The 19,466-nt window shown below is 37.5% G+C and overlaps 1 protein-coding gene across 1 annotated transcript in view; it reads right to left on the bottom strand.

The window, feature by feature from the left end:
• Nucleotides 1-17,446, bottom strand: part of LOC147410208 (DNA-directed RNA polymerase V subunit 1-like) — a 51,565-nt gene extending 34,119 nt beyond the window's left edge. The window contains 5 exon segments of the mRNA XM_086436438.1: nucleotides 5,767-5,823; nucleotides 13,332-13,447; nucleotides 13,610-13,736; nucleotides 14,974-15,059; nucleotides 17,387-17,446. Of these exon segments, the coding sequence (XP_086292564.1) occupies nucleotides 5,767-5,823; nucleotides 13,332-13,447; nucleotides 13,610-13,736; nucleotides 14,974-15,057 (384 nt within the window). The 5' untranslated portion in view covers nucleotides 15,058-15,059; nucleotides 17,387-17,446.
• Between the last annotated feature and the right edge of the window lie 2,020 nt (nucleotides 17,447-19,466).

The raw sequence follows: 19,466 nt of genomic DNA, 5'->3' as shown, positions 1-19,466 counted from the left end.
AAATCCGAAAATTAAAAAGAAACAATTAATCAATTCAATTATCTTTTCTCTCTAATTACATTTTTTAGCTTTATGTTTTATTTTCTTTCAAGTTATTGCATGTTTATCAATTGAATCTATTGATTCAAATTGATTTTGAGTGTTCCATTGAACAAACCTATCGAACCTATTGATTCACACACTTCCTCTACGTCAGGTCTCTAGGAGAAGTTGAGGTTATACCTCAAACACCAATTGACATGTTTCCTCATGTCACCTTGACTCCAACCTAGTTTGGGTTTAGTGGATCATGGGGCGCTAATAACACAGTAGGCATTACACATTGGCGCTTGGAATATTGACTAGGGTGATGCCCTTTAGCAGACCATGATGTTCCCTCAATCGGAATAATTGAGTCTCACTTATAGATAGTTTGGCCAAGCATATCTAGTCTCTATCCTAGGTAGAGATCTTAGGAAGTTGACGTATTCTAGAGAACATGGACCCTTGCAATAGAAGTCCCCTCAAGGGATGAGGCTTTATTGTAACCTCAAATAGAAGGATTGGCCAATTTGATAAGGCAGAATAGACCTTGGGTGATGCAGTAACCTTGACTGGTGGACATACCGACTTGCGTAGTTTTCAATGGACAAGAGATGAACCTTAAACTAGTGGGCAAACCTCCTTTGGTGGGTTAACATGTACATAATGAGATGGATGGAGCTTGTAAAACATTGACCCTCACAATCCGAACTAAACCAAAAGATTAAAAAAAATGACATTTTGCAAACTAAGAAAGTATTGAATTAAAGGGAAAAAAAATATATATCAAGTAGATAAATAGACAAAAAGTTGCACCAACTATCATGCCATCAACCTTAATAGCCTCATTATATAGTTGAGGGAGAGAGTGACGACACAACATTAAAACAAAAAAACATATCATCATCAAAGCCTTATCCCAAAGATTTGAGATACCAAAAATAGTTTTATACCAGGAAGGGTCAACCATCACGATAATTGAGATGATATGACATGTTTATGGAATACAACTTTAACAAGCTCAAACATAGAAAGGATGCAATTTGAAAAATGAAGACCATGAAGTACCTTTAAAACTTATCCAACATATAAATACAATAAAATGAAGTACCTATGTTTGTGCCTGGGTAGAGCAGCCTTAGTTCATAGATTTTTAGGTTGGAGATGATTGTCAAGGTTGGAGGAAGTCATTTTCTATTGTGGCTGGATGGTGGTAGAGAGGAGTGTGTTTTGTGGTTAAACTTAGTTTTGCCTAACTCTATCTGGTATTAGTTTGGCCTCGCCTAAGTCTAAAAGGGGTGTGAAGGGTGGGATGAAGAAATAATTTAACCTAGGTTGATACTAGGCTATGTAATCAATTAACTTGGCGCAGAAAGGCTTCCTTTGCTTTGGTGGCATCGTAGCAGTGGAATGCTACTAAAGCTCCAAAAACGAATGTGGCTCAGGTTAATATTACGGATGGCGAGGAGGTGTCTTCTGTTGTCAAAGATCGTCCGAGTAACCTAATGTATCAATCAGAGCAGATTTTGGCCAATATGCTTGAATCTAGGCTGAAATGAAGGTAATGTTTCACAGCTTTTGATCAATGTGAGCCTGAAGACTGGCAATGGAGTGTTCTTCTATATGCAAAAGGTGGTGGGACAATGGCCTCTCTCAGGTGGGGATTTTTCTAGTCGGGTGGTAATGAATATGACGCCGAGAGAACATTTTCAAACTAAGTTTTCCAGGCTGAAGATAATGAAACCATTCTCTTGTTATGATAAAATTGTTAAAGAGAGGAATAAAAGACTAAAGAAAGAAATTCTAGAACTAAAAAGATAAGTGGAGGAGTTTCTACTTAAGGCAACAAATGGGAAGAGTATGCGCTTAGTAGGTCTTAATGTCAACTAAAATCCTCTCTTAGAACATGAAGGGCATGAATGTGACTTCAAAAAAAGCAGCGATTTTGAGTCAGCAAAAGCCGCAGATTGTGGTTTTGCAATAATCTAAGGTGGATGAGGGTTAATTAGGGAGTTATGTGGGCTTCTTTTAGTTGGTTGGTGTGCTCTCCCATCTTGGGGGCTTTGGGTAGCATTATCTTACTTTGGGACAGGAAGTCCGTGGTGGTAGAAGATAATCTTATTGGGGCTTTGTGCAGATTAGTTGGTGATGATTTTAATTGGATTTTCTCAAGGGTGTATAGACCGAATCTAAATAGAGAGCGGAGCCAATTCTGGGAAGAATTAGGTGATATAAGAGGCCGTTGGGATAAACCTTGAATTGTAGGAGTCATTTCAATGTTATCTATTTTTCGTTCAAGAGGCTTGGGGGTTCAAGAATCACTTCTAAAATGCATAGATTCACGGAATTCGTTGACCGGAATGAGCTGATTGATCTTCCACTCAGTGGTGGGAATTTTATATGATGAAACAATCAGGAGAGTCCTAACCTTATCAGACTGGATTGTTTTTCTTCTTTTGACGTGTTGGGAAGATAATCTAGGAAAAAATTATGAATCTTGTTTCTGATCATTGTCCTCTTTCCTTGGTTGCAAGAGATTTAAGGAGTCATCATACTATGGTTAGATTCGAGAACATGTGGTTATTGTATCACAACTTTGCAAAGTTGATCCATACTTGGTGGAATGAGCTTTCGTTTGAGGGTAGATCGGGGACGGTGCTAAGGCCGAAACTGAAAGTGATCAAAGATAAGTTGAAGATTTAGAATAAAGAAACTTTTGGGTCTATGAATGTTAAGAAGAATGCAATGTTGTTGGAGATACAAGAGCTTAATGATAAGGAGGAGAGAGGGAGTTTGAGTGTAAGGGAAAGAACAAGATGAATGGTTCTTAAAGCCGAACTTCAAAAGCTAGCTACTATGGAGGAAATTAGTTGGAAACCAAAACCCAGAGTTCATTGGCTCAAAGAGGAAGATAGAAATACAACCTTCTTCCATCATATTGCAAACTTCCACAGTCGGGTAAATTTTCTTTCGAAGCTCAAAGTTGAGAATTCGTAGAGGGTGAGTGAAGAGGAGGTGTGTGATGGTGTTGTGCAATTCTATAATAGCTTGTATTCTAAAGATTGTGTGAATAAACCTACCCTCGATCACTTGCATTTTGAGGGTATCACTCTAGACTAGTAGAGGTGGCTAGAAAGGTTGTTTGATGCAGACAAAGTGTGGAGAGTGGTTAGTGGTATGGCTAGTGACAAAGCCCCAAGGTCGGATGGTTTCTATATGGGAGTTTTCAAAGTTTGTTGGGAGTCTATGGGAGAGGATGTGATGGCGACCTTGGATGATTTTTTCAGGGAATGATTCTTGGACTTGGGTTCAAATTGCACTTTTCTTGCCTTAATTCCTAAAGTTGCGGGAGCATAAGACATTACGGATCTTAGACTGGTTAATTTGGTTAGCTTGGTGTATAAGATCATTTCTAAAGTCTTGGCATCTAGGCTAAAGACGGCGCTTGGGAACATCATTGGTTTGGCTCAAGGATCTTTCGTAGAAGGGAAACAAATTTTAGATGGTGTCCTAATTGAGAATGAATGCATTGATTCGCAAATAAAAGCTAGAGTTCTGGGGTTTGTTAGTAAAATTGGTTTGAAAAAAGCCTACGATCATGTTAATTGGAATTTGGTGAAATATTTGTTGAGGAGAATGGGGTTCGACGAAAGGTGGGTTCGATGGATTATGAAATGCATTTCCACATCTACCTTCTTGATTTTGGTGAACGAGTCTCCAACAGGTTATTTTTGAAGCTCAAGGGGGCTTCATCAAGGAGATCCGTTATCGTCCTTCCTGTTTGTGATAGTTATGGAAGCATTGGGGAGAATGTTGTCCAGGGCAGTGGATGTTGGTGAGCTTTCAGATTTCACTGTTAGGGCAAGCAGTCATGTGCTTTTGCATCTTCAGTTTGTGGAAGATACTCTAATTTTTTTTTGGATTATTCTCCAAGACAATTGAGTATCTTGAGTGGCATTCTTGGGTGTTTTGAGGTGATCTCTGGAATCCCGATTAATCTCCATAAGAGCAAATAGTTTTCAATAGGTGAGGTGGAAGGGGAGGAGATAGCGGTGGATTATATTGGTCTCCAAATGGGGGTTTTACCATCCACGTATTTGGGTCTTACTTAGGGGGCAGGGTATAAAAGTAAGGATATTTAGGAGCCAGTTCTTGAAAGGGTGAGGAAGAGGTAAGTAGATGGAAGGCTAAGCTTCTTTTGAAACGGAGGAAAATTACTCTCGTTAAAAGTAAATTGGCTAACATCCATATTTACTCTCTTTCGTTGTTTTCCCTACCAAGGAGTGTGGAAGTGCAATTGGATAGAATTTGTCGTGATTTCTTGTGGCATGACAAAGATGGCATGAAGAAACATCATTGGGTGAGTTGAAAGAAGTTGTGTTTACCTAAAAAGAATGGCAACTTGGGCTTTCAAACATTGGACCAATTAATTAAAAGAGCTTTCATTTCTCTGAATTAGTGTTGTATGTGTAGATCTTGTGCGAAAACTTCGGATCACTTATTCATTCATAGGTAGGTTGCTCAGCAGATTTGGGCGAACTTCTTATCTCTATTTGGTTTAGTGGGTTGTTTTCCTCGCTCGGTTTAGTCGGTTTTAGAGTCTTTGCTGACTTGGGGAGCTCTTTTTTCTTTATTTAAGTGGATTATTTGATTCTTTGCTCCATTTGCAATTTGTTAGAGTATCTGGAAAGATCATAATTGTCACATTTTTTAGGGAAAGAGTCTATGGATTGAAGATTTAGTTCTTTCTATTTTGACTCTCATGTTCTCTTGGAGCAAACTCTGCAAGGAATTCAAAGGGGTTTTCTTTGAAGATTTTATTATTAGATGGTATAGGGTTTGTTCTTTGTCACGAGAGTAGTAGTTGCTCGGGGTTCTCTATTGTTCTTTCTTTCTTTCTCTTTTTTGCTTATTTCCTTGTTGCTTTGGGTTGGTCCCCTCGACCCCCCTTGTTCTCCTTTCTATTTCAATAAATTTATCTTTCTCGATCAAAAAAACCTTGGTCCTATAATACATAAGGTGGAGAGACTGGCAACTTAAAAAATGAGAATGTTGATAATAAATTTTGAGTTGGGGGGTCAAAGTGAAAATGTGCTCCAAAGAGGCACACGATCAAATATAATTCCAATCAATCTAAAACGACAATTTTATGAGATGATACTAAGCACTACTACAATTTAAGAAGCTAAATGTTAAGCAATCAAAAACAATGTTAACAACATGAGCATGGAAACAAATGAAGATATTGAGATGGACTAATGGATAAACAAAAAAAAAAGTTAAAAATCATAAACGAACACATTTGTGAAAATGCAATAAGCCCAAATGGATAATATACTAAGAGGAAACCAATTGAGATGAATTGGCCCTGTGCAATGAAGGTCAATAACAACACCAATAAGGAGGAACATGTAGGTTGAAGGATCAAAAAAAGCAAGTGGAAGATCAAAATGACGTGGACTAAGGTAGCAAGAGCAAATATGAAGACTAGCAAAGATATGCATTTAGATAGAGTTGAAAGGAGGAACATGATGCATTCAGCTAACCCAGATATTTGGATATGGATTTAATTATGATAAAACAACAGAATCAAAGCAAGGTAGAAGGGGATAAAACATTACTCAACTATTACACAAGGTACAATTTGAAGGGAAAAAATGTAACTGAACACAAGTCGAGGATTTTAAATATAGAATTGTATAAGAAAAGTCATACCAAGTTGGTAAAACATGTTTTGATGCTTACCGGACAATATGAACATGGTGTGTTCAACGATCTGTCACTTCCACCACTTTGCCTGATCTGAAAAGTAAAAGAAAAAAAAAAAAAAAAAGCAAAACAAAACAAAAACAACCCAAACAGATATTATAGCAAGCAGAAGAAAACAAGCATGAGGAAAGGGAAAAATAGCATGAGTAATACAGAACAGTGTCACTAATTTACAAGAGATACTGAAAATAAAGATCAAATAGCCACTAGATAAAATCATATAGTATAAAAGAAGTATCCTGTGAACTAGTACAATCTTTTTCCTTCAGGAATGAAATGCTCCAAATTGCTAGATGATAGTAATCTATATATGTGCTCCCACACATTATAGACACAAAAGGACATCTCGGATACCCAGAGGTTTGACTGCACAAATGGTCGGCCATCTTTGTAAAAACAATGTGGTGCCCATGCAGGGTAGAGGAACCTATTAGGTAATCTCCAATTTCAGGAACTAATCTGAACAGATTTTCAATTCCATATTGTTTTTCTATTCTATTTTTTTTTTTTTTGAAAGCTTATCTGCGGTTAGTCAAGACCCCAATAGGGATTTAACACGGCTTACCTGGTATGTGTGGTTTGTGGGGTATTGCCATGTACCCGGGGGATGGCCATCATAACAAAAAATAGTCAGGATCCCAACAAGAATTTAAAATCTTAAGTGCATCTTCTTCTTCTTTTTTTAATAAGTAAATTGCTTACACAAGAAAAAAAAAAATCAACCCTAGAATGCTAATAATCACATCCTTAGGATAATGATCCTCTCCTTGAAAGATCTGCTCATTCCTTTCGTTCCATAAGCCCCAACAAATAGTAAAGGGTATATTCCAAAGAATCCTCTCTCTTCCTGAAAAGGAGGTGGACTTCCAACAGCACAAAATAAGTAAGACTGAGCGAGGATGGCACCAAGCAAGGTTGAACAAAAAGGGAAAATGTGACCAAACTTCGCGAACCAAACTACAATGCAGGAGAAGGTGGTCAAGGGTCTCCCTGCTCACTTTACCCATACAACAATAATCAATGATCAAACCCCTTGACTTAAGATAGAAAGGAGTTTGTCAAGAGTTGCAGTCCAAATAAATAGAAAAGAAACTCTTGAAAAGATAAAGGGGACCAAATCACTGAGGCAGGAAAAGAAGACTCCAAGCTAGCATCAAGAAATGAATAAAAAGATGTTACATAGAAAATATGATCCTCATTTCTATTCCAAATCCTATGATCCTCCAAGTGGGTAGAGGAACTGTTAGATTAGCACGTTGTTATTAGGTTTCTTAGTATGTAGGTCCTTTTTAGTCTTTTCCTTATTTCAATCTTTGTAATGCTTTAAAGCCTAATTAGGGCTAATAATTTACAATCAATACAATTCTTTAAGTTTCAATTTGGTATCAGAGCCAAACTCTCTACCTCCATCGAAATCCACTGCTACAACCTCCGTCGACTGATTCTTCCTTGAATCATCACCCAACTTCTCTTGTGTTTTCAATCCATATCACCCCTACGGGGGTCCTCTGTCACTACAGACCCTAATCGCATCATGCGATAGGGAGTTAATCACTATCCAAAGCCTGCGATCAGGCTGTTCTCACAGCTTTGATGCTGTTTGGTGCCTGCGACATCCAAGATAGTAGTTTTAGTCTTATGCGATCATCATAGGTCACTGTATGAGACCTACGATCACAGCAGGTAACCTGTTTGAGTATTTTTAACCATCGCAAGTGGCTGCTCAGTCTTGTGCGACTATCGTGAGTGAGTTCTGAGCCCTGCGATCCCAGCAGTAGGCTGTTTTGAAGCCCACGATCACAGCAGATCTATGTTATGACCTCTGCGACACCTCCAAACACCTCCACAGGGCCTTACGACCACAGCAGATTGCTGTTTTGAGATCTGCAACACTCTACGATCATCATAGAAGGCTCACGACCACAACAGATTGCTGTTTTGAGGTCTGCGATGCCTGTGGTCACTGCAGAAATGCAGTCTTGAAGCCTGCGATCCCTTTTTGAGTTTGGTTGGAGACCTACGGTTACTGCAGAGGTGCAGTCAGAGGTCTACAACCACTTCAGATCTTGTTTTTTGGAGTTTTTCGACCACTGCAGAGGTGCAGTGTGGCTGTGATCAGAGAATATCCTTATTTGGAGGTTGTGATCCGAGTAGCTTTGGTATTTGCAGGGTACAGCAGCCGCATATTTTTTTTTGTTTTACTTTTATTTTTGACCTCCCTTCAAACCAAAGTACATAGTTTTAGGTGTTATGGCCTCCGAGATGTCTTGTTCCTCAATCACTGGTAATAATGCTGGATCAGGAGGTCTTCCCTCTCATTCAACTGATTTTCCCGGCATACAAATTACCACCGTAAAATTAGATGGTCCTAATTACCTTCTCTGGGCTCGTTCGGTTAAAATGTTTATTGGTGGAAAAGGGAAGATTGGTTACCTCACAGGGGCGGACAAACAGCCGGCATCGACGGACACTACTTATCCCCAATGGTTTGCTAATGACTCTATGGTTCGTTCTTGGCTCGTTACATCTATGCAACCACACATTGCCGCTGGTTTCATGTTCTCCAAGACTGAAAAATAGATATGGGATTCCACAAAAAATATCTACTCGCAACGTCAAAACAATGTTCGGATTTTTAACTTGGAGCGTGAGATTTCCCGTCTTTCTTAAGGAGACTCTTCTGTCACCTCCTATATCTCACAGTTACGGGCTAGATGGGAAGAGTTGACCTTCTACTCCTCCTCCTATGCTTGGGTGATGAGGCCTTATATGCGTCGATACTGGATAAGAATCTAGTTTTTCAGTTCCTAGCCGGGCTCCGGGATGAATTTGAGTATGCGAGAGTTCATTTATTGGGTATGGATCCTTTTTCGTCCCTACAGACTGCATATTCTTATGTTTTGGCTGATGAGAGTCATCGCGCAGCCATTCTACCTCAGTCTTTAGGAGAACATTCAGTTATGCTTGCTCACCTACCCTCTCCACAGCCCCTTAATGGATCTATGCCTACCCGTCAGCGACATAAGTGTGATCATTGTGGAAAGTTGCATCACGTCAAGGCTCGTTGCTATGCACTTCATGGTCGTCCAAATCAGCAACGTCAACAGTCTCAGCGATCTTCAGTTCATGTAGTTTCTCAGCCGACTACTGATTTACCACATTTGGTAGCTACTACCGCCTCCTCGGATTCGGTATCTCTATCCCAGGCCGAGCTTGACAAGTTCAGGAAATTCTTTAATCAGATGGAGACTTCATCTCAGCCGGTCTCTACATTCGCTCACTCAGGTACCTTTGCATCTGCACACAGTGTTTCCACTACCTCCTCACCATGGATCATTGATTATGGTGCCTCAGATAACATGACCGGTACGTCCTCCCTTTTTAAAACATATAGTAATTGTTCTGGTCATCGCAAGGTTCGTCTAGCTGATGGTTCGTTGTCTTCTATAGCTGGTCAATGTCATTTACTTCTTACGTCTTCTTTACCCTTAACTAACACACTGCATGTTCCTTAACTCACTACTAATCTTATATATGTTAGTAGTATTACCAAAAATTTGAATTACAGTGTAATCTTTTATCCTTCTCATTGTATCTTTCAGGATCTGGAGTCGAAGAGGACGATTGGCACTGGACGTGAAGTGAATGGACTGTATCTCTTGGACGTACCTGGTTCCCCTAGCATCCATTCTGTCTCCCAGTCTAGTAGTAGTAGTTATTTTAATAAGGCTCTTGTAATGCGCTGGCATTTACGCCTAGGCCATATTTCTTTTGGATATTTGAAACACATGTTCCCTACTTTATTTAATAATAACAATTTGATTGATCTTTCTTGTGAAACTTGCCAATTAGCTAAACATGTGCGTTCCTCTTATCCTATTAGTATGAATACTACTACATCTGCCATGTTTGACCTAATTCATTCTGATGTGTGGGGTCCCTCCCCTGTCACATCAACCCTTGGTTTTCGCTATTTTGTTCTGTTCATTGATGATCATAGTCGTACCACTTGGGTTTATCTTATGAAACACAAGAGTGAAGTTTATGGGATCTTCAAGCAATTTCTTGCTATGGTTCATACCCAGTTTGGTCGTACCATTAAGACCTTCCGTTCTGATCATGGTACTGAGTACACCTATAGTGAGGTCTTGAAACTTTGTTTAGAATCTGGCATTGAGCATCAAATGTCCAATGTTAGGACCCTTCAGCAGAATGGTCGATTCGAACGTAAAAATCGTCATATTCTAGAGTTAGCTCGTGCCATCTCTATTGGCATGAACGTACCCCAATCCTATTGGGCTGATGCAGTACTTACTGCCGTCTATCTTATTAATCGGACCCCCTCCCGGGTTCTTCAGTTTGCCACGCCCCTTTCTAAGCTCTGTCCGGATCGTCCCCTTTTTCCACTTCCTCCGCGTGTTTTTGGGTGCGTCTGTTTTGTTCAAATTCTTGATCAAACTCGTACTAAGCTTGACCATAAGGCCGTGAAATGTATTTTTTTGGGTTATTCTTCTAACCAGAAAGGATACAGGTGTTACCATCCTCCTTCTCGACGACGTTTCATTTCAAGGGATGTTTCCTTTTTTGAGCATACTCCGTACTACAATGGGTCTGTTGTCATTCAGTCTGAGTTGTTTCCCTTAGAGTCGTATACTGATCCTTTCCCTCCTTTATTTCCTCTTCCTTTGCCTGTTCCTCCTTCTCCACCCCATGTCAGTTCGTTACCTCCTCTTTTGCAGGTTTACTCTCAACGTTCTCGTGATACTACCATCACTCCTCTGCCAAACCAGGTCGCCTCCTCGCCTCCGGCTCCGCCTCTTGTTTCCTGTGATGATCGTCCTATTGTTATTCGTAAGGGTAAGCGTACTTGTACTTATCCAATTTCTAATTATATATCTGATTCGGCCCTCTCACCCTCCTATCGGAGTTTTCTTGCTTCGGTTTCCGTTGTTTCTCTTCCAACTACTGTTGCAGATGCTATTAACCACCCTGAGTGGCGCGCAGCTATGATTGATGAGTTGAATGCCCTTGAAAAGACTCAGACTTGGGAAATTGTACCTCTTCCACCTGGTAGGAAGGCTGTGGGATGTCGCTGGGTTTTCAATCTTAAGCATAATCCGGATGGCTCTGTTGCTCGTTATAAGGCCCGTCTAGTGGCCAAGGGTTATGCTTAGACCTATGGTATTGATTATCAGGAGACGTTTGCTCCGGTTGCCAAGATGACCACCATTCGTGTTCTTTTGTCTGTTGCTGCTATCAGAGGTTGGTCTTTCTTTCAGTTGGATGTCAAAAATGCGTTTCTCAATGGTGATCTTCAGGAAGAAGTCTATATGGTCCAACCTCCTGGGTTTCTTCCATCTGCTTCTCCGACACATGTCTGTCGTCTTCGTCGTTCTCTTTATGGTCTGAAACAATCCCCTCGTGCATGGTCTGAGCGTTTTACTAAAGCCATGCATCAGTGTGGTTTTCATCAGAGTTCTGCTGATCACACTCTCTTCTTGCGTCACTCTCACGGAAAAATTGTAGCTCTGATTGTTTATGTGGATGATATTGTTCTTACGGGAGATGATGATGTTGGCATTGCCGAGGTTAAAACTTACTTAGGGCGTCAATTTGAGATAACAGACCTTAGGCATCTTCGTTATTTTTTGGGTATTGAGGTTGCACGGTCTCACTCCGGTATATTTATTTCTCAGCGCAAGTATGTTCTGGATTTACTCAGTGACTCTGGTCAGCTTGGTTCTCGTCCCGCTGATACTCCTATTGAGCAGAATCACAGGTTGGCTGATTCTGAGGGGGAGTGCTTGGAGGATATTGGTCAGTATCAGCGTCTGGTGGGAAAATTGATCTACTTGTCTATGACTCGCCATGACATTGCCTATGATGTTAGTATTGTAAGTCAGTTTATGCACTCGCCTCGAACATCTCACCTTACTGCTGTCTATCGTATTCTTAGATATCTTAAGGGATGTCCTGGTCGAGGTATCTTGTTTAGTAACCATGGTCATCTTCGCATTGAGGCATGGACTGATGTAGATTATGCTAGTTCAGTGACTGATAGACGGTCTACTTCTGGGTATTTAACTAAGGTTGGTGGTAACTTGGTAACTTGGCGCAGTAAGAAACATGATGTGGTTTCTCGGTCCAGTGCTGAGTCAGAATACCGAGCTATGGCACTTGGAGTGTGTGAGTTATTGTGGCTGAAGATTTTACTAACAGACTTGTGTCTACCTGTGCCAGTCCCATTCTTACTTTATTGCGATAATAAATCAGCTATTAGCATAGTGGCAAATCCGGTTCAGCATGACAGAACGAAACATATCGAAGTTGATCATCATTTTATTAGAGAAAAGATTGTTTCTGGACAGATTTGTACTCCATTTGTACCTACATCTCAACAACTTGCTGATATTCTGACTAAAGGTGTTGGAAAAATAGCCTTTGAAGGTGTCTTGTCCAAGTTGGATGTGATTGATATCCACGCACCAACTTGAGGGGGAGTGTTAGATTAGCACGTTATTAGGTTTCTTAGTATGTAGGTCCTTTTTAGTCTTTTCCTTATTTCAATCTTTGTAATGCTTTAAAGCCTAATTAGGGCTAATAATTTACAATCAATACAATTCTCTAACTTTCAATTGGAACAAAAGATGATAACAGATTGATAAGTGAGGCCGCCTCGATGATCTCCCAATCGTTAAGTCTTCCCTGTCCTATCCACAGCAAGGATCCTATGGAAGTCAAGCCCCAATTCCTCTATGGGAGGTTCCCTAACCCCAACATGAGATACAACAGAAGCGAGAGCATCAACTGCTCTAAGTTTCTCTAAGAACATGGGCAAAAGAGATAAAGGAAAAAAAAGAGTTTACTTAAATAGTTCAGATGGTCCTTGTGGGGCTTGAATATCAATCTCTCACTGACCAAAACAATGTGAGGAGTTAGATGGTTGGTTACCTTGAAACAATAATTAGTAGATCCTTTATGATGAAAGGACCAATAAAAGCAAGATAAAGAAAGATAGGAAACTTCAGAGTTTGAGCATTTCCTCATCATCTTGTACTAGATGAAAGTGGACAGTGATAGAGAGTGGGAGGGAGGCTCATTAAGTCAAAGAACCAATCTATCCACTGGGGTGCCCACAAAACTTTTGTGTTGAAATAGAAAAATCTTGCTAATGCCCGAATCAAATTTAACAAGAACATATTGAGAAGGTAAAATTAGATGTGTGAAGTACGGATATAAATGGTAAGAAATATCAATTTCGATTAGACAATTTTCTGGGAGGCCAAAAAATATTCCTGTACTTAACATACCCCAATTCTACAGTCGCCAAGTTTTTATTCACCTTGGTGGGAACCTACACTTCATCAATATTTTTTGTTATGGGTACACTTCATCACTATTAACCACGCTATCACCAACCTCAATGAATCAAAAAACCAAGAGAATACCAAACCCTCTAACTCATAATGTGTGTTGACAATAATAATGATAAATTTACTGAGAAAACAAGACAATTTCTTGTCACTAGGAAATGTGGATACCTTCCCCTTCTTCATCCTTAGGCACTTCAAGCAAACTAAGTCTAGAAGCCTTCTCAGCTCACTCACATGGCATGGATGAAAAACTGGTATTGGCAAATCTATATATCCAAAATGACCTGAAATGGAAAAGAATGAATGTGTTATCAAGAGAAATGAGAACAAGAATTCAAAAGTAGCCCCCAGCATGCACATATATATGTTTTTTCCTAGTATGCCTTCTAATTCCCTACAATTAAATTTTCAAGAAAAAAAAAAAAAAAAAGATACTATTAACTCACCGTCACACTTTCCAGGTTCTGCAGTCCCACATGATTCACATTTGCCCGATTCAAGGGGCAAGCCAAGAAAAGGGTTCGCTAACTGACTGGGATGGCTAATAGGGCAGTCACTAATAGAAGACGTACACTACAGAAAACAATGAAACCCATTATCAGAATTATGTCTTATGTATTATCAATGAAATAGAGAAGGAAGCCCTTTTTAATAAGAAAAATCAGGAGACTCATCAATAAAAGGATCATTGCTAAATAGAAGGAATTCCTTGAAAAATGATTTTGAATGGGATGTTTGTAAACAATTACAATGCACCCAATTCATAAATAACAGACATAGACATCAAGTAGAAAGACACCCATTTACTCCTTAAAAAGCTTCCACCAAAAATAAATAATAAAGTTAGGATGCTAATAATTGGATGGTTTTTAACATATCTTATAATATTGCAATATACTGGTTTAAAAAAAATTTTGAAACTAGAATCAATGTAAATATATCCAAATTCAAATATATATATATATATATATATATATAAACTCTCTGACACCTAATAATTCATTTTAATAAGTAAATAAGAATAAATTTAAAATACATTTATACTCCCAAAGATAATAATGAAAGCCTGTTGTTTGAGACAGCCACAAATGCCACAATTATTTTAGTTTTTAATATTTCATGCATTTAATAAATGAAATAGTTATGAGAATTTTCCAATCAAAGTCGGTGTCTACTATCTAGAGTCATTTGAGCAACTCAGTATGTTTCTTAGTAGCTCATTTGAGCAACCAATTTATACAGTTAAATATAGTAGGTAAACTCTCTAAAAGAATGCTAAAAAAATAATCAATACAACATTCAAAGACTCCAAATGAGGATAGAAAAAAAAATGTAGGCAACAACAAAGACAACAAAGCCTTATCCCAATCAAAAGAACTTCTTATACCATGAAAATATAAACTTCTAAGTTAGATTTTACTTATAATATTATAATTTTTTTTTAATTAATGAGTAAAATTGAATATATTTGTTTTTTCATAAAGCATAAAAATATTTGCGTATTTAAATGCATGAAACACAATTATAGCACAGTAATTTATGAATTCAAAGTAAGTTAGAAAATGTACTCAGAAATCTTGAACTTGAACAACTGATCCAAAAAAAATAAAAAATTGAACTTGAACACGTACACTTTCTATGAGAAACAACATGCCTAAGATCAGAAAGAAACAACCTCAAATACATTTAAAAAAATAAAAAATCCATGGCATAAAAATTTAAAATAAAAAACTCCCACGGGTATAGACACATGCCCTGAAATTGAAGGTTAAGTTGCGTAGCAGCCAATGAAGAAAAAAAAAATACTCACAATTTGTTGATGGGTTGCTAAACTAAATCTCATGCCTGTTAATATTCCATTCACATTGAGAGGTGAAAATAAGTTCTCTTCCATCTCTTTGATCGGAATCATTGCACCATTGAAGTACAACAAACAAAAAAAGAGAACCCAAGTTCAGCATAAAATAAAATCAGCAACCATATTAAATAAACAGTTATATGTTCAGATGCAACAAAAAATTTCAATGAACATTTAAAATGAGTATTAAATACAACAATAAAGACTAATCCAAAATATTTGAGGTCGGCTAAACAAATAACATTCTTCCATTCCACTTTCTCTAGGTTTATCGCCAACTACACCAACTCCTACATTTTCTCGAATGTGTTTATTTCTAATTTTATCTTTCCTAGTCTTTCCACTCATCCATCTCAACTTTACATGATGATCATTTAGAAAAAAAAGAGTAACAAATTTGGGTAGAAATAATTGGTACTAAATTTTTTATTTTAGTTTTTGATCGGTAAAGATAATTTTATTGAAAAAAGAAAACGAGGGGGGTCGAGGGGACCAACCCAAAACGAAGAGAAGAAACAAGACAAAAGAAAGGAAAGCAACAACAAAGCACTCTTACTACAAAGAACAAACCCTATCCCATCTCGCAACAAAATCTTCAAAGATGACCCTCTTAAATTCCTTATAAAGTTTGCTCCAAGAAAACATGAGCTCCAAAATTGAAAGATCTAATCCTCCCAACATAGACACTTTCCCCTAAAAAATGCAACGATTGCGATCTCTCCAAATATCCCAGCAAATTGTGAATAGAGCCAAGAACCAAAGGATCCGTTTAGATGACGAGAAAGATCCTCCCCATGCCAACCAAGATTCCAAAGTCAACTTGACTGAACGGGGAAAGCAACTCACTAGACCAAACAAAGATAAGAAATACGACCAAATGTGGTGCGCCACCCAGCAATGAATGAGTAAGTGATCCACCGTTTACTCCTGAGATTTACACATACAATACTGGTTCAGCGAAATAAAACCTCTTTTGATTAACTAGTTCATAGTTGCGAGTCTCCCTAAAGCCACCAACCACAGGAAAATTGATATCTTAGGACGAGTCTTACCACCCCAAATAAATGAGTGAAAAAAAAACGTTGTACTACGCGGAGCAATACTATCATACAACGATTTCACTGTAAACTTCCCATCCCTAGTACCTTCTCACAATCTCTTATCTTCCCATCCCTAGGGAGATTAATTTTTCTAGTACTAAATATTTTTCATTAAGAATTTTTAAAAGCAGCAGAAATATTTCATATGATCATAAAAATTAGCATTAAACGAAGTATGTAAGTGTTTTGAACAAATTTTGTTGTCACTTACTAATAGAAAAAGAAGTATCATTCTGGTTTCATGTAGAAAGTGCTACTTTATAAATTGCTAAAAATGACTAACCAATTTGGTAAACAAGTGATCTAATGATTTCAACCTAAAAGCCCTGGTAGCAGTGGAGGAATATTCAATGCAACATTGCTATCTCAAACTTAATGAATGGGATTTCTCCGTTATTCCAAAGCTTATCAATAAGGATCCTTGATTTACTTGATTATTAATATTTAAATCCCTGCTTTTAAACTTGTTTAAAAATGTGAAAATACACAACAACAAAAAATCTTTTAGTTGGGTTTTCTACAACAAGAAAAGGGTTGATGATGATAACCCTCCCTATCAATAAATCCTGATTTGAAATTTGTTCTGAATGAGAAGAGAAACAATAGTTTTGGTTTTGAATCTAGGTTTCATTAGACATAAAGATTATATAAGTCTGATGTGTTGTACATATATTTATAACAGAGTTTAACGTTATGGACTAATAATGGAGATGAGAAATAGCTTCATAATGCATCTTTTAGCCGTGAAACTAAAACAAAAGGTAGTAATATTCCTTCCCTGTTTTAATTAATGATGCCTCCCTAGTCCACAACTAACTATTTCATATATTTTGAACAATAATTTTGTAATTGACACAACAGACAAACTCCAAAGTCCCAACCCAACAGAGAGAATAGGGAGATAAACATGCATGCATGGACCGATGATACACACTCCCAAGTCTCAACCCAATAGAGAGATATCTCAAATATCTGCTGTTTGGAAGATTTACAAAATCATAAAGAACTCCCCTCAGGCCTCACCTCACCTGACTGTACTAGAGATGACATCCTCTTACTTTCTACACAAATTTAAAGAAAATAAACAACAAACGAGACTTTTAGAGAAGTAAAACTGTGAGGTGTTGTCTACCAAAAAGACAAATGTAGGCAAAATGCACATGCATGAACATAACCATATTTGATTGCTACCCCAAATAAAATAATAGCAAAATCCAAACACAAATGCAAACAGACAAAATGCAGAGACATATAAAGAGCCTTACTCTTTACTTTCTTCCCTCTTCTTCTTCTTCTTCAACAAAAAATAAATAAAAATAAAAAAATCTTTGTTACCTGAACTCATGATCAAGAAATGGAAGTTTTATTATTTCATTTTCAACAAAAAATAAAAATATATGACAGGGAAACAAACCAGCTTTTGTGAAGAAAAAAATGATCCGCTGTGATTCTGCGAGTGAAAACGATGAAGAAGAAGGGTCACTGAGAGCAGGAGTAAGCGGTTGGTTTGTTTGTTTGTGTCTTAACTAAGGGTAAGGGCGGGAGTTAACTTATAAACTTATATCAATATATGACTTAACTTGGGTTGTGCATGGCGGTCGGATTAAAATGCGCCTAAAATAGCATGCTCCGTGCCTGTACTGTCACGACTCATGACTGACTGGTGGGGCTTTAAAGACCAAATTACCCTCTTCAATTACAAACTATTGCCATTGGGGCCACGGATGAAATTGTCCGCTACTCAATTTCTGGGAAAATTCCTTGTTTCAAAGAATGAAATATCATGAAAGTGTATGATAACTAAATGGTATTTCTAAAAGAGTCATGCTAATCTGGTTAATTTAGTAAGATATCAAATCTTATTAAGGGCCGTTAGACTCACACGAAGCACAAATGGAAAAAAAAATTAAGATTCAATCATGAAAAATAATTTCTTTTTTTTTTTTTTTTTTAATTTTTCAAAATTCTTAGAATTTTATTCTCTACATCCCTTTGACATTGGATCATGTTTTTTATGCCGCAGTCACCCTTCAATTAACTTTCATTAACAACTTTGTAAGTAAAGCATTATAGTTTCTTAAACTCATAAGGAAATAATATATTTTAACCTACATTTTATTGACTTTAATTATTTAATAAGATACTAAAGGCATGTTTGATTGCATGGAAAGTCACTTTCCATGAAATTTGAAATCCATGAAAAATTAGTTGTGAAAAATAAGTAGGGTTAGAAAATCAAATTCCATTGTTTGATTTCATTTGGATAAAATCATGAAAAAATATGAGAAAAAAGAAAAAGAGGAGGAGAAGAAGGAAGAAGATAAGAGGAAGGGGAGAGGAAGAAGAAGATGACAAAGAAGAGGGAGGGGGGAGGATGTGGTGACGGCGACGACGGTGACGACGACGACGCGGCGATGATGGCGATAATAACAACGACGGAGGTAAGTGAGAAAGATGAGAGAGAAGGAGAAGAAGAAAAAGAAGAAAAAAGTGAGAGAAGGTGATCGGAGACGGAGCCAACGGCGACGGCGATGACGACGACGAGGTTAGTGTAATGGTGGTGGTGGTGGTAGGGAAGAATTGAAGATGGAAAATATGGGTGGATTTCATTTTTCCACCCATATGGGTGGAAAAGTGAAATCTATGATTTTGTGGACTTTTTGAATAGGGTGGGAAATGAATTTTCATTTCCATGTACAATCAAACACTTGAAAAATGTTATTTTTCATAAAAATTAATTTTCCATCATATTTTTCCATGTGCAATCAAACATACTCTAAATGATCCTAAAGAGGATGCAACTATTAAATAAATACATCATGTAGTAAATTTTCAATTATATGAAAAGAAAAAAATTAAGATTGAAACATTGTCATAACTTGTAAGTAATAGAACATAATGATGGGCTTATTGGCTTTTTTCTTTTATTTTATTTTATTTTTTTCAATATGATCACTTCAATTTTATTGCCTTTACGTGAAAAACAATTATTTAATTTTTAAAATTTTATTTTGATATTTTTTAATATCATAGGTAACCAACACAGCATTGCATTACTTTGGTTTTGTTTTGACAATGGTTTTAAAAATGACGGTTACAACCACCCTTCGCTGATCCTATTTAAAACATTATAATTTATTACAAAAACAGATCTTTGATCTAATGATCAATGCATTTTCTTTGGAAAGCATTCCGGACTAGTTTTTTTTTTCCTGAATATTATTATTATTATATATATGGAAAATGTTCAGCACCAAACATTTTGCCCAACCATTTTTGTCCTACATAGATTAGAAATTTTGGAATGGGCTGATTTTTGACGAAGATGATCTCTACGGTAAGAAG

This window comes from Akebia trifoliata, chromosome 1, assembly GCF_017979445.1.
Source record: "Akebia trifoliata isolate Shusen 1 chromosome 1, ASM1797944v1, whole genome shotgun sequence".
Classification (NCBI taxonomy): domain Eukaryota; kingdom Viridiplantae; phylum Streptophyta; class Magnoliopsida; order Ranunculales; family Lardizabalaceae; genus Akebia; species Akebia trifoliata.
Note: the sequence above shows the minus strand (reverse complement) of the source record. Positions and strands in the feature narration are given on the sequence as shown.